We start from the raw sequence: 26,755 nt of genomic DNA, 5'->3' as shown, positions 1-26,755 counted from the left end.
CATTGCAGTGTGGCAGCTACGAGGATACCCTGTCATACACTTGAGACAGTGTGGCAGCAGCAGGGATACCTGAGCCCACACCTGTTGTACAGGTGGTTTATGTACAGAGTAAATATATGATCAGTTAAACTTCCATCTGAAGATGTGTGTCACTAACCAGAGTTGATAAGAAAGGAGGACGAACATACAAACTATCTATGGGCAGGCCGGACTTTGTACTTGCATGCAGGTAGTTTCTGCTGTCCACATTTCCATTTGTTCCTGGACTGTACACCCTACATTGTACATCTTATTGGGGACACACGTATCTATAGATTAGACTCAAGAATTCCATTCTTGGTTGAAGAATAGGGGAATGAGGGTGTGTGGTATGATAAACTAGGGGAAAGGGTCATTCTAGAGGGAATTTTCCCTGTAATAGCTCCAAATGATCTGCGGTATTTACTAAGTACCAATAGTCCAGAGAGAATGAAAGGCGTCCTGAGATTTTGTACGTGCCTGGCGGCAGCTAACCCATTATATGCGCAGCGTTAATTGTTAATTGTTCCATGCGCTGTTTAGTCAGTAAATGAGCCGCAGAACTGCTGACAGGCTAACGATGATGAAGTCCCTAATCTCAAATCAGATGTAAGGATCGATCCGCATTATGCGTGTTTTTGCAATATATTTGGTACGTCTATCTAGTAGTGCACCTTTTCAACTTTTGAGAGGGGCGTAGAAACATAAAAAAGGTCACAAATAAAAGACCGATTTATCCGATTCTTGGCGATTGGAACCTGAGGCTCCCTGCATGTGGGACCGTTAGCGGATTTATCCCTTGTTTGCTGTGATGATGACCAGGGTGTCATTAGAACCGCAAATGAACCATACCAATGAAGACTACTACAAGTGGCATTTTAAGGGCGCAAATGTGGACATTTTGATTCAACACACATCCTGAAGTTAAGCTCACATAATCAGTTATTTGTTAAATATTGGACAAGGAACAAGTCTACTCGTAGGCCTTGTGCTGATTTTAGCTGCCTTGTGAGGGAAAAGGTTGTCGGCGGCCTTATACGACCTTAGCTTTCGGAAAATTGTAGGACAAAGAAATCGTCCCACGAACAAATGAGACTACGAATGTGCGGCCGTTGAATTAATATCATACCGCAACGTTACTATCATTTCTACACAAGCGCCAAGCAGTTCCGTTGGCACTTATCCCACCCAAACTCCGTGGGCTTCTATCTGTAAGTTTGAGCCTAACCCTCGTTCAATACAAATAAAATCTTTCTGGCTATTTATCGCTATCAGCATCGTTTATCCATTCTAAACGTAATTTACCCACCTTAAAATGTTCTGTTCAGATGTTGATCTTGTACCTTGCTCGATACAAAAGTAATCATTCTGTGCATCTTTACGATGTTAACGTCAACTTATATTCTTGTGTCTGCATCACCACATCCCATGGGACGTTACAAGCCACCTGTTACAACCGGTGGTTCACACCGCATCAACTGTAGCAGATAAAGTTCAATCTTTCTCGAAGTTTGATGAGATTCGCGTCGCAAAGTTCGGCGACAAGACGATACAAATCGCATCAGGGTTCCCCGAGTTTAGCTGATTCCCCATTCAGCGCATAAAGATCTATTCACTTTTGCCTCCTTTGAGTACTTGAGCAGCGCAAAAACGACAAAAAAAAAAAAAAAGAGAACATGTAAAAGCCAATGAAAACGACAGGCTTAGATATTATACATTGTACATTCGTCCCACTGGAGCCATGACTCATCCCAAATGGGAATCATACAAAACCTCACCGGTCGTGGCCTTGTGCTGTCAATCACTAACACTTCAAAGGGGTCGCCGAAAGGGAGTAATCCCCTATTGTTCCTCACAATCAAGTGGTTGGGATGAGATATTGTAGTAATCTCATTTCTGCTCTGCAGGCAGATTTTAGAGAAGGGAACTAGTCATTTTTCTGTCATGGGAGAAAATTAGCGCACACAATGCTACATGCTCTCTCGGTTGGACACTAGAAGTCAATACCCTTTTGATAACAAAACTTCGTCAAACGCGAGAAAAAAAAACGACAGGATTTTAATGGTTATCTGGTCTGGACAAAAGCTAAGTGGTCGCCGCACTTCATAACACCAAGGAGCTTTCTGTAGAATGTCCTTGATAACACGCGGCAATATTTCATGATTTCAGTAATCTCAATTAATGTTCCCGTGTCCAGCTGTGCTGTAGGAATCCTTCACAAACAGTACAGTTTTGAATATTTGACAACTTTTCCTTCTGTATTTTTCTTGCTGAGCTGTGGTAAAGCCATCGAAGGACCTGGTCGGATCTTCTCTGGGTCGCAGTTTGTTTTCGTTTGTCGCATCTGTTTGTAAATATGTCACTTTCGCTGGACAGGGCCGGAAAAGCGACGCGACGAGACTCTCTAAACACCTTTTCCGGCCGAATCGTCCTCCATATTAACCAAATCGATTGGGAGAGACTTGTTTTCTTCATTATGGGAGCACTTTTTCGTAAGAAATTCACAACAATATTCCATGCGCTGCAGTTTCCGCACTTGACTGCTTGTTGTTGCCCGGCAATGTGCGGAATTCCCGCCATGTCGCGCCTTTTCCTCGGCCCGCGTGGGACAGGCCAATCAGAGGGGTCTTGTGTAGGAGGCGTGGCCAATAGCGAAGAGCAATATGCTAATTTGTACAAATTCACCAATTACAGCTTGTATATTTTAGGAGGCGTGGTTAGTGCTCCTATTACGATGTTGAATGACGTCTGAAGTTGATTACGAAGGACTGGGTTGGATTCAAAAGTTCATGAGGCGGTCTAACAACACTTCAACGTTTCCAACGTTGTGCCCCAGCCCTCTTTTCGTTTGACGGGAAACTCATACACTCAAGATTGAACTACGCAGCAAGACGCGATACAATACTTTACAGCGACTTAAGATGAAAGGGTGATGAAATACTGTAGTCTGTTTTCATCCGACCGCAACAGCTGTGAGGTTGACTATTATAAGACCATTACCAAATGTGCTGAAAATATCAACCAAACGTTTATAGTTTAAAGTACCAGTCGTCAATAAGACTGGCACTGTTTGATCTAAAAAAAATTTTTGCAACTTCGCCGAGGTCGAGAAGTTTTATACCGGACGAAATATGTTGCAAAACGACTGGAGTTTGTTCAGAGGTTTGAGTCGCTCCCGGGGCACGAGGGCGGACCTTTTGGTTTGATCCACCGGTGGAAGGAGAAGAGTGCTGCAAAAGATCAAGTAAATTTTTGGAGCCTTGCCATCTCTTAGACCGGCTTGCTGTTGAGGGGGACCTGCAAAGTGCATGCAGTGTTGTGCAGGGTGACCATGTGGTCTCTGTTCGTTGCTTTAGTCCTGTGTTGTGAACTCCTCAAGCCAGCGCTAGGGCTACGAACACAGAGCCACGACCGAGGTAGGCCACCCTTCTTTTCCCTGGGTCTCACTCCCGTCGCCGAGCTTTTCCTTCCGTGCCGCGGCCTGCCGGCGGGAGCCTTCCCGGGGACCGCTAGCCGGTCTGGTCGGGACGTGGCACGGCACAGCTGCGCCGCATTTATCTGTGTGTCTCTCTCTTCTTGTCTCTTGCAGAGGACTTCTTGCGGGGCCTGACCAGGTATGAGATAGTGGTGCCGGCTCGTGTGGACGACAATGGCGACCCGTACCCCCACACGCACCATTTTAGGAAGCGGAGTGCCGACGCTGTGTCGGTCGGCTGGAGTAAAACGGGCCAGGATCGGACAGCCTACACACTGCAAGCATTCGGGGAAAAGTTCCACCTCAATCTCACAGCAGATGCCGGCTTTCTTGCTCCGACCTTTTCCGTGTACCATTTGGGAAGACCGCAGTATGACCCAGAAAATGATACCCACCTCCAGCACTGTTACTACACAGGACGTGTCAATTCCCACCCGGAATCTTCTGTAGCTGTCAGTGTCTGCTCAGGACTCGTAAGTTTCACAACGCTTCTTTGACCCCCAATACTTTTGCCTTTGTCCCGTTTATTTATTTCCTACACTGGCATTCGCAACTGTCCGAATGTTGGGTGCCCGGAGACAGGGTACCGTTATTTCCATCAGAATGTTTGGTTCTTCCTGACCTGAACCTGCCCCGGCCTAGCCTGGGTTAGGGGGGACGGGTTTGTTGAAGAAAGAGTCTCTGCGGTTTGTGTATGTTTAGGTGTGAGTGCCCAGGTCAGGGTGTTTCTAATATTTCCTGTGGCCTGTGGACGTGTAGGGGGGCCGGACACGCGATGTAATGGGCCCAGGATAGCCCGCGTAAGTCGATACTGCAGAGGTTTGCCCTGGGGTTAGACTTGTGGCTTCGCGACTAAAAACTAACCGCGGCCGGCACAGAAGGAGGATGACTTTCATTCAAGTATTTGTAAATACTCCTGCCGAAACGGTCTGGGGAGAGCTAAATCCGATATCTGCATGTCATGTCAGTCTGCGCCATCCCTTACAAGTCTGGTTAGGATTTGTGCAGTGATTATCTAGTTTACAAAGTTGAATCCTAGCCCTAATATATCCGCCTGACACTACAGAAAGGCCTAACCATATCTCGTATGTCATGTTCCGGGCCGTCGTCCACTAAAACGTCACATTTGTTTGTATTTGCCTGAAAGCACTGAACGCTCCCTAAATCACGGGCCCCCTCTAAACTCAAGGGTGTCAAATGACTGGAAATGAATATTTAATAGCCCTAAGAAGGAAGCCCAGCACGAATATAAAGCAGATATCAGCCTAGGACCGCCCCCCTCAGGGAATCCCCATTGACTTCAGGCAAACTGCCAAACTTTTCATGTTTTTTTTCTCTCTTCCCACCCTTCCAGCTAGGAGCATTCAGGACCCCAAACTCGGAATATTTTATTGAACCCCTTAACAACGATCATGGCGAGGACAGTGGGCACAGCAAACCTCATGTTGTGTACAGAAAAGACAATATCAAACACCAGCACAGTGGAGGATCCTCATGTGGAGTACATGGTAGGTGTTACCGACTTATGCCTTTGTATTGTTTATTCAATTATGTCTGACAATAGAATTTTAGCTGCAAATTATGCCTCTCTTGGGCCCGCATTCCTTGTGTGAGTAGGACTTGGATTAGGTGTTTAAAATGTCTTACGCTTGGTTGAGCAACAGTGATAAAGTTTTGAACTGTGCCATCTAACATTACTTTACATACACACACACATGTTGATTGTATTGTAAAGTGATTGATCTATTGGGTTGTTCCATTGTTGAGGGGGGTGGCTCAAGTTACTATTCATAAACATACCCTTGACGTGTTTGTTAGGAGAACGATATAACAGATAAACTTGTTAGTTATATATTTTAGTGTAATTATAATGGAACAATTATAATCTTAGGAAGTGATGACAGGATTCTCCAAGCTCTCCCTTGATTTTTAATGGAACATCTCAGTGTATTCTATTCTCCTATTTTTCTATTCTCCTATTTTAGACTAATCTTGAACTTATCTCACTCCGAGATATCTCAGTCTAGGACACAGAGCCAACTGTGTTCCTCCCCTTACTGTTAGAGGGTACTGATTAGCTTATATAAATAATCTCCCCCCTCAGTAAATACAACTTCCTGTGAAAGGGTTGTCTATGAGGGTGAGTGCAGCAGAACTGGATATCCTGCATTAGGTGCGACCTCTGTTCCAGAGGAGGGCAACATGAACCAGCTGCCCCCCTCCCGCCCTGTCAGCCCCTTCCTGCAGCTTTGGGCTCCAAATTGTTGTCTTTTGTCAGTTGAACAGGCTGTAGTGCTAAGGAAACTGTGTGACAGCGGACCAGAACTCGGGGACATGGTCACCGCTAGCATACAATAGACTGGGTGCCTTCGGGTTGTGCTGGGGGAAGGAGGTGATATGGCCCTGCTGTCAGATATCTCCTCGTTTTTCTACTTCTGTTTTGTCTAGCAAAGTCAAAGCTTCTTTGTGTAACTTTTATTAAAGATCATGTAATTGATTGCTGAAATAACTCTCTAGACAGCTTCTTGTCAGAGTTAATACATTTTTGAAGGATTGGAGTAGAGGTATTGGGTAAAACCTAAGACAATGCACATGTGACATGTCCTTTTTGATACCTCTTTAGAAAGTCTGTTTACCTTGAAGAGATTATACCCTTGCCTGCAGTCGAAGTTCCTTTACTTTTAGATCGGGCTGGGGATAGTATTTTTTTAAATACAAATAGTCCAGTTCTTTTCATCAGAATTCATTTGTTAGGTACTTCAGCTGTCACAGTGTCAGATAAGATAATGCCAGGCGCTGTCTGGTGCTGTTGATTCCTTTCAGTGGCTTGGATAGTTGGAAGTTTTCTTATCTCAATATAATTATATATAATAAGCTACCCAGTAGGACATGATGTTCTTGTATTGTCATTGGAAGTAATGATAGTTTATTGTACCTTAGACAAGAAAAAAGTTTTTTTTAACCCAACCAGCTCATGTATGTCTCAACAAGGAGCAAAACTTCTCCTCATCAGTCATCCCCATTTTGGGACCAAGTAGATCTGTGAAACAACTTATTGAATTTGCATGGCCCAAGTGTGGGCAGTGTTTTTTGTTGTATTGACAGGAGTTCCACCAACAAAGGCATGGATAATGACCGTAATGTTGAGATTGTTATGGAAATCAAGGTTGCTTTATCCTGCTGTTAGTGCTGAAGTTTCTTTGAAGGATTGTTTATTACCTACCAGTTTGGTGATATTATTGGACTGCTTACAGCACCTGACCAGAGTACCTACTAGAAAAGTAGTGGAAACTTGTGCTCATTTAATTACTGACAGAGCAGCTTGTCCTTCAATTCAGAAGTTGACAACTTGCATGTGCTGAGATGCATGTATATTTTGGGATATTTATACAGTAGTAGGAACTGTACCGGTAATTCTCAATAAGAAGTAGAAATTACAATGTACTAGTAAATCCTATATCAAATCTGAAAAAGTCAAAAGTAAAAAGGAGGGGGGGGTGACCAAAACATTCCTGGGGAAATATCAAACAGACAGGACAAGTGGTTATGATTTTTTTGCACACAGTTCCCAGAACTACCTGTTACAGAGTCTAGACTGCAAGGTTGCCACCTTGGTGGAGCCGAGGGTCCTGTCTCCTCTGTGGAGCCACTCAGGAACCTCACAGTTGATCTTCAACATGCAGAAGTTGGTGGTGGAGACCTTAGGATGGCCCTGAGGAAGTTCTGGGCTGCATGAGAACTGGATTCCTCGGCCGGGTCCACCAACACGGACACGTTCCGGAGGTCGCGTGACTTTGAACCCTGGCTCGGTCTGTTTGAACTGGCTAAACCTCGCAGGGGGACGAGAACCGAAGCTAAGCTCCGACTTTGCCTAACCTCTCGGCATTCCCCCAGTTTTCAGGAATTTGTCCCTCTTGATGTTGGACAGATGTTGCAGTTTCAGACCCAGCCCTGCTGTTCTGTCCCTCACAGCCAGATCTAGTAAATCAGGAACCGGATTTATTGTGCAATACGATAGGGAAATAGGCAACACACAGGAAAACACAGTCCTGTGCCTGCCAGTCTGCAGTGTAGGATATGTCATCACTGACTGCAGCCAAATGTTGTCTTGCTGGGGTCAGGGGTGACCCAAGGGGAAGTGTGGAGAGACCTGGGACAAAATTGAGTTGTGTTTCATACACAGAGCTGTATTGTATGGCCATAGCCCTCCTATGGTCTGGGAGACATATAATCGTACAGTCTGACTGATATCTTGTATTCGAATTTGTATAAAATGCCAGCTGACAAGCTTTGCTGATTTCAGTGTGCCTACAGATTGTGGTGACACCTTGTGCAGGATCTTATGATAGCTGAAATCGCTGTGTTAGAAGATAGTCTCACATGTCATCAATGCTTTTATTTTGACCTCAGTGTTTGCTTGTTTGTTTTTTCCTGACTTTGCATGTCTCAGATTGCTCTAAAATTGCTCTAAAACCTTGACAATACTGCCCTGAATCTTTGCCTTTTACAGGTCCAAGTGTTTTTAATAAGTGAGGATAAAGTCCTTACTAATTGTTCCTCTTCATCTGGTCTTTGTTAGGAAACTTGTTGTAAATTTTACAAGTCATTTCAAATCCAAAACTACTCCCTGACAATGTTCATGACAAGTTAATTAAGCAGATAGCATTACAGTACAGATTGTTGCAAAGCACCTGCAGTGCACATGCAGGATCTTATACTTTTTAGTTGTAGGTGTGGCAGTTCTCCAAGGAATGCCTCCACTTCAGAGGGCCCCTGTCAGTTGTTGGCTGATGGGTGATTGATAAACCCAGCAGCAAATGGAAGTCTGGCTGTGAAGGGGGGGGGGTGCAGGGCTTCTACCTTGTAGTGCTCAGGATTTGTTTTGTTTTCTCTCCCAACCATACCCAAACCACAGGGCTAAAAGCAAGGATTTCTTCATCTCCAAGCAGATGTTGAAGGAATGCCTATGGTGCTTCCATCTTGTACTTTGTAGTGCATGTTAAAGTACTCAGGATGCTGTCTCACTCACTCACTCACTCAGTCACTCACTCTCACTAACCATCTGGTTTAGCGTCTGTTGGTCCCGTCTTTTCTCCAAGCAGATGTTGTGATGTTTTCTGAATGCCAGGTTTCTCTTGTGGGTGAAATCTGGCAGTCAGAAAAATCCAACATCTTCCGTTCCACTAACGTCTGCTCGAGGATTTGAGGATTTCTGTCTGGTGGTTCCTCACAGGTGCCTGTGCCGAAGCCCTTGAGTGTTTTCCTCCAGGACATTCTCTATATTTTCCCAGTGTTTCATAGGGATAACTAGGGATATCCTGTTGGTAGAAAACCTTGAAATCAACTGGGGAATCAGCTCACTAAAGTTATCATAGGATCCAGCTTAGCCCAAGTGAGTTATGGGTGTTATCTTGGAGGGCAAAGGTCATGTGATTAGCCAATGTCCAAACAGAGAAGTGAGTGTTTATATGGGAAGGTGCTTGAGGTCACTGGGACTTGTAATGGGATTGTTCCCTAATCAAACACACTTTGGTGTGAACTTCTTTCCTCTCTTTGTTGATGACGAGTCGTTTTCTTGTGGGATTAACTTTGGAAAAACTGTTTGGTATTGTTGGCTTTTCAGTTTTCGTACTGAATTATCGCACACAACCCGACAGATTGTCTGTCTATGGCCATAGTATGGGGTTGTGCATTTCTCTTGGTTTAAGTCGGTTTGGGGTCATGTTTAGTTGGTGTTTATATACAGCAGAGTCAGATCCAGCCAGGCGTTATGGCTCAATCAGTACCACCAAGCGCTGTGGAGTAGGGCTGCAGAAGCGGGCTTTGTACCTAAATGTAATGTTGACTACAGGTACAGGTACAGAGGATTAGGTACTGGTCTGGTAACATACATTTGGTACCATATATTTATGTATATATGTATGTATGTGTTCATTTTAATATTGTAGATATTAATGTCATTCAGGCAACATTATATGTATGTCCACGAACAATTAGATTAAGACCTTAGGTATCTCGAGCAAAGAATCTGCCTTTGTGAGATAAAGAAAAGATCTGGTAAAACTAGAGGTAGAATGCTTTCGTCTTTTCCCAGTGCAATGTTCTATTCTTTGTGGAAGAAACTGCAAACATTTTGTCAACAGTACATGCTTCAGTGTAATTTAAAAGATTTTGTACAGTTCCTGTTGATGGACAACCAGTATTTTAACATCAAATGGTCCTGCAGCTGACGAGCTGGCCTGTGTAAGCCCTGGAAAGTCTACCGGTATGTATCTGTGTGCCTCTTTTTTTTTACTGACTGAAGACAAAACAACAGCTGAGTTTTCCTCACCTCCTGGCCAAGGACGGATCACTCCCTTGTCATCAGAACCCCCCCATGCAGGCCCTCAGAGATGGGACCCTGAAGCAGCATTGACCACCCACCACAGTCATTAGTGATATATCCAGTGACAGGCTTGTAGCTTCAGTCTGGATAACCAAGGTAACTAATGGGATCTGGGTTGTTATGTGTGTCTCTTCCACCTTTGTCTCTTGGGCAAACTTTTTACAAATTCTTGCCCCATTTGCTGATTGCAAATGAATAGGTAATAGCAACAAATGAGGGCAGTATATGTACATGTACTGGTCAGAATATTGAGAAAATACAACTTGCAAGTGGCTTGTCTCTGTATACACATGATACAGGGATGCTGATTTTGACAATTTTTTTCTAAGATGAAATTGCCTAATTTTTCTAATACATTGCATCTATTTTATATGTAGCAAGGGAAAATGTGAGATAGTAGTATAGATCTTTCAATATCTCTTGTCCTTTGATCAATCATAATAAGAACTGTTGGAGATAATGTTTCAGTGATATAAAGTTGTATTTATTTACATCTTGCGTGTGTTTGTGTAGTTCTTTGTTTGGTCTGAAATGACATAATGACAGCACATATCTCTGTGTCTAGCCTGCTGCACTCTTGCTGTAGTCATTCTCTCCCTTCATCCTGTGTGGGCTTACAAGTGACACTGGCAGAAGTTTGGACAAGGCCTCTCTGTAAACACAGAGCCCATTTAGGATGGGTGCATGTTTCTGTAGGGGCACTCACAGTACCACTATCCCTTACTGCAGCTCTGACCCTATCAGGCTCTGTATGTGTGTGAACAGAGCAGCATTAATGAATGTATCCACACAAGAGTGATACAGGCCGACCTTGTCGCTACAAACACCTCTGTCAAAATGTACAAACGAATGCAAATCTAAAACATAGAAGCACAAAGATCAGATCCTTTTGAACTTTGCTTTGGACTTATCAGATATAAAGGTTATCAGATACGGCAAAGTATTTTATACCGTGGAGTGTTATACGTAGAAAATCTAACTGTTTTCTTCTGTAGAAGCACTCCATCAGTGGGTGTGACATGGTTGTGATTTTTGCCATTTACCCCTGGGTCGTTGTATTTCTCACGTGGGTGTGTTAGCAGTGCTGAGATGCCTGGACTCCTCCCCACGTGGGTGAGTGACAGTGTTGGGATGTACCCACGTCCCCAGGCCCATACCATACATACTGTCACTTGCAGCTTAGTCTTTGATTTAAATTTCACAATTCAAAGTGAGGTTGAAACAGCCTGGTAGATTACAAAAAAATGTTATACGGCTGATGTTGGTTCGTTAGTTAGTTCATAGACAGGATAACTCAAAAACGTTATACATGGACTTTTGGAATTTGTTTTGTTATGTCTTCATAAGCTAAATTTACGGATCAAATTTTTCACCCCCCTCGTAGCTTCCCTCTAAACTAGAGCATCCTGAAAATCCAAATCCTATGAATGTAACTTGTAAGGCCTGCTTTAGACTGGTGACAACGGTATACTGTAGTGTGATGCCACCAGTTACAATAATTATTGTCTTTAGTCTGAAGCTTAGACAGACAGATAGAACGGCAGTTGGCCATCTGTCGTGCAGTGTATTGTGCATCAAAGCGACAGTTATTTAAATGTTTGCTATCCATGTTTTACTTCATATGTGATACTGTGTACATGCCTAACAAAGAACTTAGAAGGAGGATGAGGGGCATGTACAGGGATTGGCAATACCCTGGCTTGAATCCAGCTATCTTCTATAGCTTTCCTCTGTTACCAGCCTTAAGTGGGCCTAAGATACCATTTTGACAACCAGACACAGTGAGCATGCAGTGCACAGGAGTTGTCATTCTGAATATGTATGATGTGACTGGTTCTGTGCCCAACTTGTCACACCTACGCACCCCAAACTCTAGCTGCTATTTAAAACTCTCATTATTAGACCCTGTTCATACCAGACTTACATTTAGCGGTTTCAACCGGTTTTTCAAAAACCCGGCTAAAACCCTTAGCGTTCATACCAGACTTTTGATAACCGGTTTTGAAAAAATCCTGTCCGGTGAATATCCAATTAATCGGCCATGACTGCAGTTTGAATAACCGTTCCTCCCGCTCTTCTGATTGTTGTCCTTGGCCTTCTTACTTGTATGCCGTCTTCAGTTTTTTTTTTACCTTACTGCGGCACTGATCCTTTATCTTCAAGAAATCAGCCTCCTCCAACATTTTTGTTTCGGTAGAGCCCTCGCCGCCCACCCTCCCCCCAGCTTTTTCGAATTCGGCGACTCCTGCTCTCCAAACCTAAGTATCAGGAGCGTCTCGTCCGCCGACCAGGTTGCATATGCTGATTCCATCGCAAAATGAAGAGAAACCATGGAAAAACAGTGGAAACGAACTCAAGTTGGTCAAAACAACGCGATCTAAAAAGCTTGCAGGTCGCACTCGGTCAGGATGCTGACCCCGTGACCCCGGAATTATGACGCAAAAACCGGTTCAATAAACCCTTAGCGTTCAGACCAGGTTTTTCGGTGGAAAATCCCCACAAAAACCCTTCAAAAACCACCTCCCGAGGTGGTTTTTCAAAATCGGATTTAAACCCCTAAAAAACCGGTTAATTTGCGTTCACACCAGGTTAAATAAAAACCGGTTTTTGAAAAACCGGTTGAAACCGCTAAATATAAGTCTGGTATGAACCGGGTCTTAGAGACAGAAATTACTTTACAATAAATATTTTAACACCTGGAGCAATTGTAATAGGCCCTGAATGTGTGAGGGTTAGAAATGCTCCATGGGAATTATTCTTGTGTAAATATTATGACTTTCTAGTCAGTCCCAGTCCTAGTGTCAGGAGAGTCACATGCCCTCCCGGTTTAGCTCCAATACTCGATAGGAAGGTTTATATTTCAAAAGCTTCAGGCTAAAAATACTCGAGCCAACAGGAATAGATCATCATACTCATAGTGCAAGGCCCTTTCCTTGGGTCCTTAATCATGACTCTCTGAAATTGAGAAAACGGGACTGTAAAATGACCAACGTTTTCAATGCATTTGATTCTGTGTTATATATATATACTAGAGTGCAATATATAGATACACAAATACCAGCCTGTAATTATATATGCAGGAAAAGTTTTGACATTGCAGATAAATATACATTTGTACACTATAACATAAGCAATTTGCCATCTGTCAAGCGAAAAGAAAACAGGCTTAGTAGTATAAATCACATAGGGCAGAAAAATAGAAATAAAGTATTTTGTAAACTGAAATAAAACAGCCACATTTCTATTCAATATCTCTGAGAAACAGATGATGTACTTCAGCTGGCCTCACAGGTTGGAGACAAACTGTGCCCACTCTGGTTTTGTTCTTGATGAGGGAAAAAATCTCTGGAACTAATCTGGGCACAAGGCAGACCAGACTGTCCATGCCTGAAATTCTATCTCAGGAAAAAGGTCTGGACTGGGGAAATGCTTGGGCCTGTAGAAAGGGACTTCACAACTCACCTCACCATATATAGCTTTTGTAAACAAATTCAATTTGACGTTTTGTAGCTTTTAAAACTTATGAATATCACTGAAGTGATGGTAATTGTATAGTTATATGCTGCTGCTGATGATGATTTGATTAAATCTTTTAAAGAGTTATACAAGACAAACTATCTCAATCAATCTTTGCTTAAAAATGAAGGTGGCAGCTATTATACAAGTATGTAGTGGCATCTGGATTTTCTAGACAGAAAGTCCTCTCTTCAATCTTCAATGTCTGATTCTTTGAAGGACAAAAGTTGAGATATGTGGTGAAGAAACCTGATTACAAAAGATAAGAAAGTTGCGGTCCAATTCAATAATACAGGGGAGTAGGGTCCTGAAATCTGATTTGGCCTGCCCTCCTGTTGAATTTTTTAAGATGGCCAGTTCCTTATCAGCTGTGTTGGGCCAGGGCCAGGGATTTGGAGACCTGTCTGCCACCAGCCACTGGAAAACTCCTTCCCAGACTTGGAACTCAGCCAAGCCAAACTCTCCCTGTAGTCCCCACCAACTTAGACAGTGCCTAGTCCATTGTATAGATCTTCAGTATTTGGAGCTGGTGACCTGACCAGTTTATGGGCAGACCTTGGTACTTATTCCAGCCAGAGGACACTTCAGAAGTCGTGTGACATGGCAGAGATGGCAGACTTCACCCCTACCTTTACTGATTTACTACCCATTCCACTCTGACAGATAAAGATAGCACTGTCTGAGTATGTATGGCAACACTGTATTGTGGTTATTAGGAACACACACACACACATAGACACACAAACAAAAGCAATGTACTTGTGGCCTTAGGGAGATGCAAAAGAATGGAACTTGACATGTCACCGGCATGTCAAAGTACATGTATGTACCTACCATACTGGTGGGTAGGACTAGTATGGGTACACATTGGTATGTTATGTGTTACAAGTGCACTGGCTACCCTTTGCCCTTGGCTAGTCCGGCAGTGTTGTGTAAAAGATGAGACTCAAAGCACATCTGTACTGGTTCAATGCTTATAATAGATTGTTCGCTGTTGGGATCCCCATTTGGAGACTTTTGACATGTGTCATTGAGAATGAGAGGTAAATCAGCAGCTGACATTAACAATGTAAATGAAGGCTTGATTTTCATAACTAGGGAAAATGCCATATAGTGGTGACTGCCAGGAATTTCATGCTTACAGCATTTTGAAGGTAAGTGGAATTGAACATCATTAAACATTATTTATTCAAATCAGGACCATTTGCATAATTAAGAGGAAATGCTAGAATAGTCTTCTTTGTTATGATAAGGCTCATTGGATGGAGAATATTGTCAACTGATATAATTGATCATATTTGGATCTTATTTACAAATTTGCATAATCAATGAGAAACATGTAATATGATTTCTCAGTCATCATTTGGCAAAGATGTGAGATCGTGGAACTCTAGTGTGAATACAGTATGAGAGTGCATACCAAGAACAGGATCGGCCATTCGATGAGCAACTACTATAATGGGACGTTCCTGACGCTGACCCCTCTACACTTGTTGGCATGTCAGTCTGTCCAATAAAGTACAGTAATGCAAACTCATCAACACAGCTGTTCAGGGGTCACTGACCTGGGGTTCAGGGATGTGGAGTCAGCTGTGTTGGTAACCAGGGGCGACACAATGCAGCAGGAAGGGGGCATCGAAAGCTGACACACGGATTTTAATTAGCTCTTTCTTGTTGCACGTGTTCTTTTGAATGCCGCCTCTTTTTCTTCGTTTCGTAGAAACAGTTCCTAAAGATGATGAAAAATTGTGGACAGAGTTAGACCTGTAGGAGAGCTCACATTTGTTTTTTTGGCAGTTTGTTCTTTTCATGACATTGTCACAGTGTGATGCAGGAGAAGATTCAACTACTTTTTACTGATGTCAGTGCAGAGCATGTTATACTTCGAAGGGTGGATAACAGCCAGCAGGGGGGCACAGTAAGGTGTCAGGTCAGGAGGGGGCCTTGCCCACCTGACAGGTGGCTGAGGTGGTAAAAAAAAGTGCACGTAAAGTAGCACACGGACAGGCATATGGTTCACATCTGGAGGGAGCAGAAGCAGCAAGAAGCCTCAACTTGGTGCTGCTGCCTGGCTTGGAGCTTCCAGTTAGAGCAATTAGAATGGATCTGTGACTTTTAAAGTTTTATAGAGAAGGTCGTTGCCAGCTTTTGTGGCTGTTCTGTTTCCTGTATCACTAATGGACCTTTATCTGCCAGGTGATCTTGTGTTTTAGGAACTTTATGTGAATAAAGATGTCCACCTTGAACTAGTTGGAGGTGCTGGCAGACAATAGCTGCACGCCACCGCTGCGCGTCACTTGGGGCCTTTTTACATACACAAAGACAATGACTTGCAAGATGCGATGTACATGGATCACCAGTAATTTTTTTTCTCTAGGTATATCGGGCCTTATACTAAAGTGCCTGGGGCTTGTTGCTAGCTAGAACCATGGAGGTAGAAAAATACACGTCTACACTGACAATTTCCTCAGAAATTACCATCAGGTTGGTGAAAGTAGACAAGGCTTCTGTATAACACCAGTTTCACTTTGATCTCCATATCACACAGCTGTTAGAAAGGTATCCCCTTGAAAGCCACAGTCTAAGATGGCCATGGGCCAAGAAAACCAAGTCAAGGAGAGAATTGCTTTTGAGAGGCATAAGTAAGAACTGTTGTGAAGACTGTTACATTTGTGTGGGGGACTGTGGGTGGGCTGCGCGGCTTGTGTCTACCAGACTACAGAGTAACTCAAACCACCGACTCTTCATCAGTGGACAAGGCTTTCTAGTTCTACTTCTGGTGGAGTAATTTGTGACGGGTTTACTCACATTACTGAAGGATGACTTCATCTTTGCTGGGCTGACAGACTTTCTGCTCGAGTGCATTGGGATGCCGATATTGCATATGCAAAAGTAATACACATGTATGGCATTTGATGTAATATGGTTATTGGTTGTAATGTGTTTTTATATAGTTACAGGGTGATTGTACTGGTTAGCTATGAAAATACAGATAAAGAAAATTAATAATTCCTTTATTGTCTTTACTCCTTCACTTTCCTTTCCTCCTCTTCTATCCATGCATCATTGCCCTTTCCTCCCATGTATGATTGTGTGCCCCAGGCTAGGATGATTGACATTATGATTGACAGCTGGTGTGGATGGGCAGACCATTCTCAGGTTGTCCTAGATCTGCTGAGAGCTGAACCATCAGATTCCAATTAGGGATTAATTTAACCTTTTTCTTGACAATTTATGTTACGACCATTTTTTTTACAAACTCCTGCAAACTTTTGGGGAGTTGGAGGGGTGGATGCCAGTTGGTTGCACACCTGTAATCTGTGGTTGTTGAGTCTGCTGCCATATTTGTCCCAAGTGAAGTGGAGGGGCTATAATTCGGACCAGGCAGCGACTTACTTTTAAGCCCACTGTGGTCATAAACGCAAAAACTCTTTGTCAGCATCAAGTCAGCTAGAAATGCACCTGCACCTTAACTCTTGGGTGTCTAGAACAAGGAGGGCACTGTTAGTGTTGCCAAGGTCACTGTCAGTACTTCCAAGGTCATTCAAAGTATTTTTTAATTGCTTGTCATCCAGAATGGCTTAAAGGTCAGTATTTCCAAAATGATGGTCATTATCTTCAAGGTCAGAGTCAGACTTAAGGAGGAGGTAATTGTCAGGACTGTGGCTCATAAAAGTATTTGTGACACTTATTCAACCTTGCTTCAGACTTTAACTTAAGATTACTTTTAAATCTTTTATATCAGTGTTTGTTGGTATGTTTCTAGCTTTTTGCTCTTTCCTGTGGGCAAACCATTTTAAGTTTCCACAGTGGGGAGATGGCACCTGAACTTGCCATGCTGAACTTAGTGTGAAGCACCAGTGAAGATCTATGTAGTTCATGACCAGCAGGCCTCAGTTCTGAAGGGCAAAGGTCGAGGCTCTGTTAGATATGCTCTAAATCCTCTGCTCTCCCCCACCAAGCCATCCCACTGTAAATTACAGTACAGCAGTGGTCCTGGGCAGGCTGGTTGGGTGTTCCTGTGATTATGAAAAACTGCAGCACCTCACTTTGGCAGACAGTGTGGTGTGGGGGGCCGAGGCTGGTTTGCTACTCTGGAATGGGAGAGAGGGGGGGGGGCAGGGAAGCTTTGTAGATGTCTGTTGGTATCCAAGGTCAACTCCTAAGGGAAAGGTTGGGTTTGGGGGGATGCATATCTGTGTAAGTGCTCATGCCAGAAAAAGGCATCTTGTTTGTCTTATTATTCTTAAGTGGTGAATTAGTTAAGATTGACATTTGTGAATGATCTCTGTGCTCCAAACCGGAGTTACTATTTATTTAGCAATGAACAAAAGGCTCCCTCCTTTCTGGGAGTTTCCTCAATGCCGACTTCATTCTTTACCAGACCAGTCTTATTTCTTCATCTCAAGTTACAATGCCGAGGTGACTTGAGGTGCCGCCTGGTGACAGCAGCCTTCTAAGGAGCTCCTTCTCCTTGGAGTTGGAACAAAAGGTTCCTTGAGTACCCCTGATTCATGGCCAGGCATCAAGGAGGTTTTCTTGGGGTGTAAATAACAGTCCCACCCTGAGTGATAGCAGACAGGCCTCCTAGCAGGGGCACAATCTGGGAAAGTCTGTTTGAGATTTCTTAGAATTGAAGGATAAAAGAAAGTAAAAAAAGAGAGGCTTTTTATTTAGACTAGGTGAGGCTGCAATAAATTCATTACATTTTTTTGGACACAACAAAGAACACAGTGATACTATCATGTAACTTTTTAATTTGTTTTTGAAGTCAGCATCGTGTGAGATTGGTAGAAGAAAATGCCTTTTACTTTGACCTGTTACTGTAAATGGCCAACATTTTCTGAAGTATTAATTTCAGTTTGTACAGAATGTGTCAGGAAATGCATGCATTTGAAAGATGATACTGTTGCTCCAAAGCGGACAGAATTCTTGAAGTTCTCTGTCAAGATTGACTGGCATATTGAGGTCAATTTTGTCTGGTTAATACTGTCCAAGAAGATCACTCAGGGGATCAAATAAATCTGGTCTATGTGGATAGTTGTCATGACGTCACTATACTATAGACAGGATTCTTAATGCTTGTGCTTGTGTCAATAGGACAATTATCTAAGGGACTATCAAAAGGTAGTCATATTAGCTAGGTAGTCCATGTGTAGAGGTGGTCACTACATGTAGTACAGGGTGGACTGTACATGTATCAGTTAGGAAGTGTCCATTAGAGAAGACCCAGAACTAATTCTTTAGCTGCAGCTGTAGTCACGGTTCATCATCAAATAGACAGCAGAGTGTCCCTGGGTTTCCTTGTACTGTAGGTCTGGTGTCTTGAGTATAAAGTTGTGGAGAAGACACCGTGAAATCTTACTTCAAGCAAAAGAAAGTGGTGCTCAAAGAAGGTCAGTGTGAAATCCAGCTGACAGAAATAGAAAAATACAGGGGGCAGGCAAAATGTCAGGAAGACACATGTACAAGTAGGACTATACAAAGAAGCGAAAATATCATTGAGAAAATATGTCATTGAAAGATGTTGAAATACAAGGTGATAAAAGAGCATATTGTAAGAAGACAGTTCAATGACTGAAAGTTGAATTATTGTTAAGGAATTAAAGAAAAAAGTGCATTATCAGTTTTACCACTTACTGATACTTATTGTTGTAGATAGGCTGATGCCTCCTGGGATAGCAAGGGTGAGGATGAGGTCACATGGCAGCCAGCCAATCAGGTCACATTCCAGACAGTGATGTCATCGGGTTACCCCAACCTCCCCTGCACATAACTTGGGTCATTGGCGATAAGAAAATCTATAATAAACCTTTGGCTTGTCTGCAGGTTACGGTTTTGTACTGTTTGTTTGTTTGTTTATCTTGCTTTATCTTATTGTTTTCGTTCACCTGTAGATATATAGCTTGAATAGCTTCTTTCTAAGTTGGTAGACCTACAGTAGCGTTTTGACAGTTCAGGACTTGGGAAGAGTGTGGACTTGAGGAATAACAATCATTGAATAAAATTCATAGTTTTCAAAAAGGAAACATAAACCTTTTTTTACACAGTGTCATGTATACTCTATTTGTTCCTTACTGTTAAAAAATGGCAATGTCATTGCCTTTAAAGAAAGTATAGTGAGTATGTTCCCTGCCGTGCTTGCAGTCTCCTGGGTTTTCTGTTCTGTAGTTTTTGATGATTGACACCCTGGCAGACAGATGACCTTCCACCATGCTTCATTGCAGAACCATTTCTCAAGGTCAAAGGGACACATAGCTGAGTTGATCCTGAACTTTGCTCTGACTTCCCAGTCTACCAGTCAGCCTTCTCCTTTGTCTTTTGAAACTGTGGTATTGCAGTATGTTTGGGTTTGAAATACTTCTGAAGTGTAGTTGCACACAGGTTTTGGCGACACAACGCTAATGAATGCTGCAATTAGTACTAAAGTTTATTTTGTCGTGTTGTAGGATGTATAATTATGTACATCACTACATGTAAGTGTAGTTCATTGAGGATTTTGCAAGATTCAGTTGTGCATTTAAGACAGAAGACTGCCTTGCCTTGTTATGTGGTCGAGCCATGAATCGTTTGTTGATGTTTCGATGTCGTAAGTGTGTCTGACACAACGGTCCAAGACTTCCTGGTATCTTTGAAGACATCCTCTGCATGGTTTTGATTCCTGTCCAGTGGTTACATGGATGCCATCCTGGATAGTCTGAGCCATCATGACCCATGACCCACTGCTGACTCAAAATATGAAGCTGCAGTTTGGGATAAATGCTGACAATATTTTGCAGACAAAATATTGCAGTGAACTGTATGTACTTGCTTTAAATGCTTTTCGTCTACATGCTGTGTTAGACATAAGGCTGGATGAGGTTTGAAACAGAAGTCTTACAGTTACATTCCTATTCCCCCTGGCCAGTTGCATTCTGGAATAGAATTGAAATTGATCTAGAACTACAATGTTTTAGGATCTGGTGATGTAAGAAAAACTGATTTCTGTGTGTGTGTGTGTGAATTGCTGGCTACAAGAAGCAAAGCACAAAACACCCACCCTTCCTGCAGTGGGCCAGCCCTGCCACATGGACCCTTCATTTGGGCCAGCAGACCCAGACAGACTGAAGTGGCCCCCTGTCTGGGACATGGGCCAAAGCACCTCATCAAGGCACAACTATAAACAGTACCCTCCCCCCATACATGTACCAGTGCAGTTCCCACGTCTGTTGGTCCTGTGATTTGTGAACGAGTGCAAGTACCTTGCATTGTTACTGCTCGAACCGAAGACTTCTGCTTCAAATGCCAAGGAAGTGCTGCATTTTTCTAAAGTTCAGCCATCGCACTGGAAGTGGAACAAAACATTGAGTTTGTGAAGTTTTATTTGACCAACAGCGATGAACTTTTTTCACACTCCCACCCCGTGCTGTTGTTATGACGGTCTGTGTATGTGTGTGTGTGTGTGTGTGTACAGACGGGAAACTGGGGTATCTATGGGATCATCTCTCATGGAAGAACACAGTCCTCTGTCTGGGACATTAGCCAAAACAGTGGAGGATGGCTCCACTGTAAACACAGGCTGATCATAGTAGCAGTTCTTGTGCTTGTCTTGCCGTTACCCAGGCTTCCGACCAATAAGAACAATGGCTGGCTTTCTGGTCTCTTGTTTCTGTGTGGATTGGTGCATCTGTCTCCACACAGGAGGCACCATCAACCTTGTATGAGGGGGTGCAAACGGACACAAAGGAACGAGGCAAATATTTGTATCAAGAGTGGGAAATAAAAGGACACAAGATCAAAGAGATACCAGAGGAGAGTGGGAGAAATAAGACATGCAGATGGATTTCTAGATTAAAGTTCTTTATTTTGTTGGTGACCCCCAGATGTCAAAAATGACATGTTTAAAGAAATTGATCTAGAAGCCAATCAGAGAGGGCTTACCCATACTGCCTTGCGACCCTGCCAGATGAAAATGCAATACAAAAGTCTGTTTATTGGGTATTACAGAAACACAAACTGACAGACAGGCAGACAGACAAGCCAAAAACAATACTTGACTCACTTTGGTGAAGTAATAAATGAATCAATAAATCAAAGAGGTGATTTTCAACCTTCAAAGATATCTGATATTGCACTGTCCTGATAGATAGCTAGCTGCTGCTATACAGTTTGAAAAGGATGATATTATTGATGATTTAGTTGAATACATCCCTTGGTCTGACTAGTTTATAGCCTTTGTTCTTTCCACTTCAAGTCCTAGTCCTGTTAATGTACTGTTTGTGTAGGGTTTTAACAGGGAATTGTGAATCCTCCTGGCCTGTTTGCAGGTACTTTACTGCTGCAGCAGCAAACTGTGAGGGGAGTGATACACAAAGGACACTGGGAACCCAAGGAGGGGGGTCATTAGAATTTATGGGAAAGTTTATGTCTTTCAGAATCAGATTGATGTTTCTAACCTGGAAGCTTTTTTTCTTTCTCTAGTTGCTGTAATTTTGCAATGAAGTAATGAATATTTGCCTGTCAGATCATCTCTGCAAAAGATAAAAATATGTATAAACATTTTTTGATTGTTCAGTTTCATTCAATTCATGATCAGTGAGACATGTTGGATAACATTGCAAAGTGGAAGCTGTTGAGACAACGTCCATTGGATGTGACTGCATTCCCCTTATGAACAATGTAACAAGAAGTTACAGGTATACTTCAATCAATGAAGGGTTTCATTCAGATCAGTAGTTTTGTAAGTGTCTGGGTATGGAGGGGAGGGGGGGGGGGGTTAAAAACAAATTATTTGCTGACAACTTGGGTTGGAAAAGTTTTCCTCACAAGGATATCAGATGTTGGATCCCTCCCCCATGAGAACATAACTAAGCTGTGTGTGAGGTCCAGTCCCTGCTACATTTCACCAACCAAATCAGTTTTCCTTTCTGATTTATTTTCTATAATCCACTGTGATTTATGTCCTAATAACTTACAGGAGGGTTGTGTTACACTAACACAGGCCATCCATGTTATTTTACCTAGTCTGAAACATGGCAGTGGTGGATTAATTGCCATTGAAGTTTCTGGATTCAAGGTTGTAAATTTTCCTGAAGTTTTGCCCTGTTTGTTGGTGGTTCCCGCCCATGGAGAATCAGTTTTCCTTGCCTATATTAGGGCATGTCATTCTAATAGGGCTGTACCATCTGGTTTTAAGTGGGAGGGGGGAAGGACAGAAGTGAGTTCTTAATTATGCCTTAAGATGAATGTAAGATTTTATGACAACATGGCATCTTTGATATTACAGGTAAATTACATAGTTGATAATAATACTGCATGCAAATTCAGCTATGATATAATTATGTTTACATAATCTTTGAGAAGCACTGTCAGTATATTCAAGATTTGAAGATGAACAAAGTATCAACCCTCCCTTGTTTCTTTTAATGGGTAGGAGCTTGTTGACCTTAGTGACCTGCAATACCCCAAACTGATGAGCCCTCCCACCAAGGAATGCACCTGATCTTGATAAAAGAATCCTCAGCTTCATTAAAAACTCATTAATCTGTATCTTCTTGCCCAATTATTCCTGACCTTGGCACTTCTATCAGTTGAAACATGGTGAAAGTGTAAATGACCCTGTCCCCGCCCCCTCCACCCTGTAGGAAAGTCCTGCTGACCCCTGCTTCAGGTCAGTGACTGTGCCAGCATGATAGATCTGTCCAGATGACCTCTGCTGATCTATCTGAGATTTGCAGAATTGTTGCCAAAGTACAGGTGTAGAAAAGTGCTGAATAAGCACCTTTGTATTTCTGTGTTTACCTACAGGTATGACTTGGTGGTTAAGTTTTCAGCAGCCTTGGTTAATTAGTTGGTTAATGGGTTAGTTTGGAAACAGTATAGATAACATAGAAAGTTGTGAATGAATTTCATGATTATCAGGATTATCATCACTTGGCGGATGCTGGGCTTTAGGGAAACAAGTGTGATATAGTCTCACACTACCGGTCAGGAGAGGCCTGAAGACGCAGTCTGGGGGGCTGAACTGGGCTTTTGGGGCCTCCAAAGGCCTTCCCCCGATGTGCATTGTTTCTATGTAGATGTAAGGGGCTACAAGGGACTGACACCAAAGTTCACACCTTGGTATCAAAGGGCTGAAAAGGACTTCGCACGTCCGTGTCAACGAGCTCTCGCTGTCATGATGCGAGGTTGCGGTAATTCGCAGCGCCGCTAGGAGGGCGATCTGATTGACCTCCTGAATCATGTTGGTCTTGGGTAGAAAAAAGCCTGGCCGTGCATCGCAGTACATTTTGTTACAATTTGTAGAAATCTAAAGAGAAGTACTAGTATGTCGCGGCGTCGGGCTGTCGAAAATAAATAAAAAAATCGCTTGCAACGGGCCGAGCGTCCTCGCTTCTGTAAAAAAAAAAAAAGCGTTGCCCGGTAGCTGCAAAGAGGTTTAGAGAGTAAGCGAGCACATGTTTAGACACCGCTGTCATTGGCTGTACCCTTTTGTTTCACCCCGCTTCGCGCTGCGACCCTTTGTGTAATGTACGCGCGGCCGCCTCTGATCCTTTCACATGAACCTAACAACAAAATACAAGTACCATCCACATGATCCAAAACAACTAGATTGTCCTGTAACACAGTCTACATGATTATTTTGCGCAGGAAGTGCGATTCTGCTTCCTTTCATCGACCATACTGTATCTTTGAGCGAGCGCTGGTTTGCGAAGTCCCTCCCACCGGGCGCACGTTCTCATGAACGTCTCCCGCGCCTTTGATAATACACATTTACTGTACCACGCCTGCGGAGGGAAGAAAAAGCAGAAGCCGCTTTGGTAGTTTTTTGAAGTTCTGATAATACCTGTACGTGTCTTACCACGTTTACAATTTATGCCATTCACATTTTCAAAGTCTCAATATCTGAAAAATGCGTATCTGCCTCCCAAACATAAATTAATCATTCAAAGAAGCGATGAGTCCTTCGCCCACACGGCGTGCACACTCCGTGCGCACGGCATATTTACGGTGAGATACTGAACACAGACAGAGTACGTACAGTAAATGAGCTTATAGGGCGTGGTTTCGCTTTTATAGCAATAATTCCTTATTAGCATTTGTATTCTAAAATTACCATGATACTTGTTTTATCTTATTTTCATGTATCTGTTGACAATTTGTGGATAATACATGGGATTATTATTAGCGCAGCGGCTACACGCTGTCTCGGCCGTGGAGCCGAGTTTATTCAGATTGGACCATGTTTGATCCCATGGATTGGAGTGCAAACAACTCTGGACTACTAGTAGTTGGAAGAAATGATAGTTGCGTGGTGTTGGAACTTGAAGTATGATTGCTGCAAGGTTGAGAATTAATCTAAAGCCGACAGAAAAAGTTTTGTCAGAAAAACGTACGCCACAAAGAAAGGTCAATGACCGTGCCTACTCAGCGGCGAGTCGAAGTCGGCGGCGTTAAAGAATTTTCTGCAACTGCTATACTGAAGCTATGATTTGATCATGAGCGCTGTGACAAAATAAAAAAATAGCGGGGTTTGACGTTGACACTGATTGTTCCTGAATAAAACAGCTTGTAGATTACGTGATACGCCTGTGATATTTACGTCCATGCTTTGGTCAAGTCTCTTCAGTTTAGGCGTTCACTATTCCCACGGCTGCACGTACTGTACTTGATTGACAGGCGGTTCCCTTTGAAAAAGTTGCCGTCGGCGCCTCAGAGTCTGTTCGGCCTACGGACCGAATAATTCAATTATCTGAGCAGCCAATGAGCACTGAGAAAAATGTTTCGTCCATCTTCGCTGTAAAGTCGATCTTCACCGACTATAATCGAGGTTCTACGAAGAATCCCGAAATTTGTCGAGTGTATACAGCGGTGTTTTCAGGCGCTTGCTGCAGACGACAGGATCGCAAGACAGATGATTTGTGACATTTCAGAACGGAGAAAAATCTACAAGACACTGATATTTCTGCATAAAATTAACGAATATTTAATGTACTATGGAAACGTCAGTCCTTCATTCCGTGAGGCTGAAGCAGCAATGTCAGATTATGAACCAACTATTTCCTGTCGTGGATATTCGACAGGTTCTGGACTGTGTACTATGTGTGTGCCGCGAGCACCATTCTATAAGTTTTACAGGGTGAACAGATTTCACTCGAAGGTACTAGCTTGACACTGAATTCACGCATGCGGCTGGCTCGCAACATGAGAAAAATGTGAGATACCGTAATCATGGAGGTAGAAAAAAGAGAGTCTCTTTTTTTCTACAAAAAAGAGTCTCTTTTTTTCTACCTCCATGCCGTAATTTAAAAAAGTAGAGCTGCCGAAAAATGTTACTTACCTTTGAAAAAAAGCCAGCTCCCACTGAAATCACCTCTTTTCACATTTTTGGGGGACACTACTTAGTACTTACCTCTAAATTTATTGCGTAAGATCCGTCGGGTGTGTAAACAACATTCATTTTCATTCAACAAAAAATGAGCTGTAGCTGTGATCTGTATAATACTTGAAGTAGCGCCCTAGACTAGTACTTTCCTTCTTGATACAATCATTCAATCCGAGAACAGGACGTATTAGTTTGTAACATTTTCTAATGTTTCTGAAACACGAAAAAATGCTGACTAGTTTACCAGTAATTTATTTTCGATACTTATACATGACTTTCCTTTCAATAGTACTAGCAAGGAGGTTCAAGTTTTTTGTATGAAAGAAACGCCTACCAAAAAAGAAGTTATTAGAAGTCATGGTAGTATTACAGACTAACTAATTTTGGGCAACCAAACACATACATAAACGTTACTTAAACAATTCGTCCTTGTTTCTTGCAACCTCCTTTAACGATTTTCGGATGTTGTCGTCATTTTATTCGTGATAACAAAGTAACAAAGAAATGAACTGGACAACGTGACCCGACGGACTCAAGTTATACAACTTGGGTATCCGCCACGGGCCACCACAGAACGCCGAGAAAAAGCTTTCGAACCGTCGTTTCTGACCAGATTCTTTCACAAAATAGAAGAAAGGGGATGCATTTGCATCAGGGTGACAATGATAATTATTTTTTGTTTGACAATACGCCCGCGTGTTTGACAGTGCATAAGAATAGTGAATAAATTACGGGTTTTCTAAGAGTGGTGCACTTTAGTGGTAACAACAACAGACATCTGTGTTTAGAATTTGGTCGATTTCGTATATTCTCTTACTAGTTCAGACGAAGATATTTTTGGGTGAAGGTGAAGGAAAATCTTCTTTTCTCTTCAAGCGAAGATTGGAAGACAGACTTCGATTCTCAAAAATCTTAACATGGTCGATATTACAATACACATTTCTGTCTGGCACTGTCTGTCCCTAGCTTTAGCTCTGCATGAAAAATATAACAGGTA

At 42.7% G+C, this 26,755-nt stretch overlaps 1 protein-coding gene across 3 annotated transcripts in view; it reads left to right on the top strand.

Moving 5' to 3' along the window:
* Window positions 1–3,204: 3,204 nt before the first annotated feature.
* Window positions 3,205–26,755, top strand: part of LOC109477323 (A disintegrin and metalloproteinase with thrombospondin motifs 9-like) — a 113,009-nt gene continuing 89,458 nt past the window's right edge. For all 3 annotated transcript variants that reach the window (XM_019778506.1, XM_019778505.1, XM_019778504.1), the window contains exons 1-3: window positions 3,205–3,434; window positions 3,608–3,966; window positions 4,848–5,001. In XM_019778506.1, coding sequence (XP_019634065.1) covers window positions 3,350–3,434; window positions 3,608–3,966; window positions 4,848–5,001 — 598 coding nt within the window. In that variant the 5' untranslated portion in view covers window positions 3,205–3,349. The remainder of the gene's footprint in view (window positions 3,435–3,607; window positions 3,967–4,847; window positions 5,002–26,755) is intronic.

The sequence above is a fragment of the Branchiostoma belcheri genome, unplaced genomic scaffold (assembly GCF_001625305.1).
Source record: "Branchiostoma belcheri isolate BF01 breed outbred unplaced genomic scaffold, Haploidv18h27 scaffold4, whole genome shotgun sequence".
Classification (NCBI taxonomy): Eukaryota; Metazoa; Chordata; class Leptocardii; order Amphioxiformes; family Branchiostomatidae; genus Branchiostoma; species Branchiostoma belcheri.
This window is presented reverse-complemented; position numbering and strand designations above follow the sequence as displayed.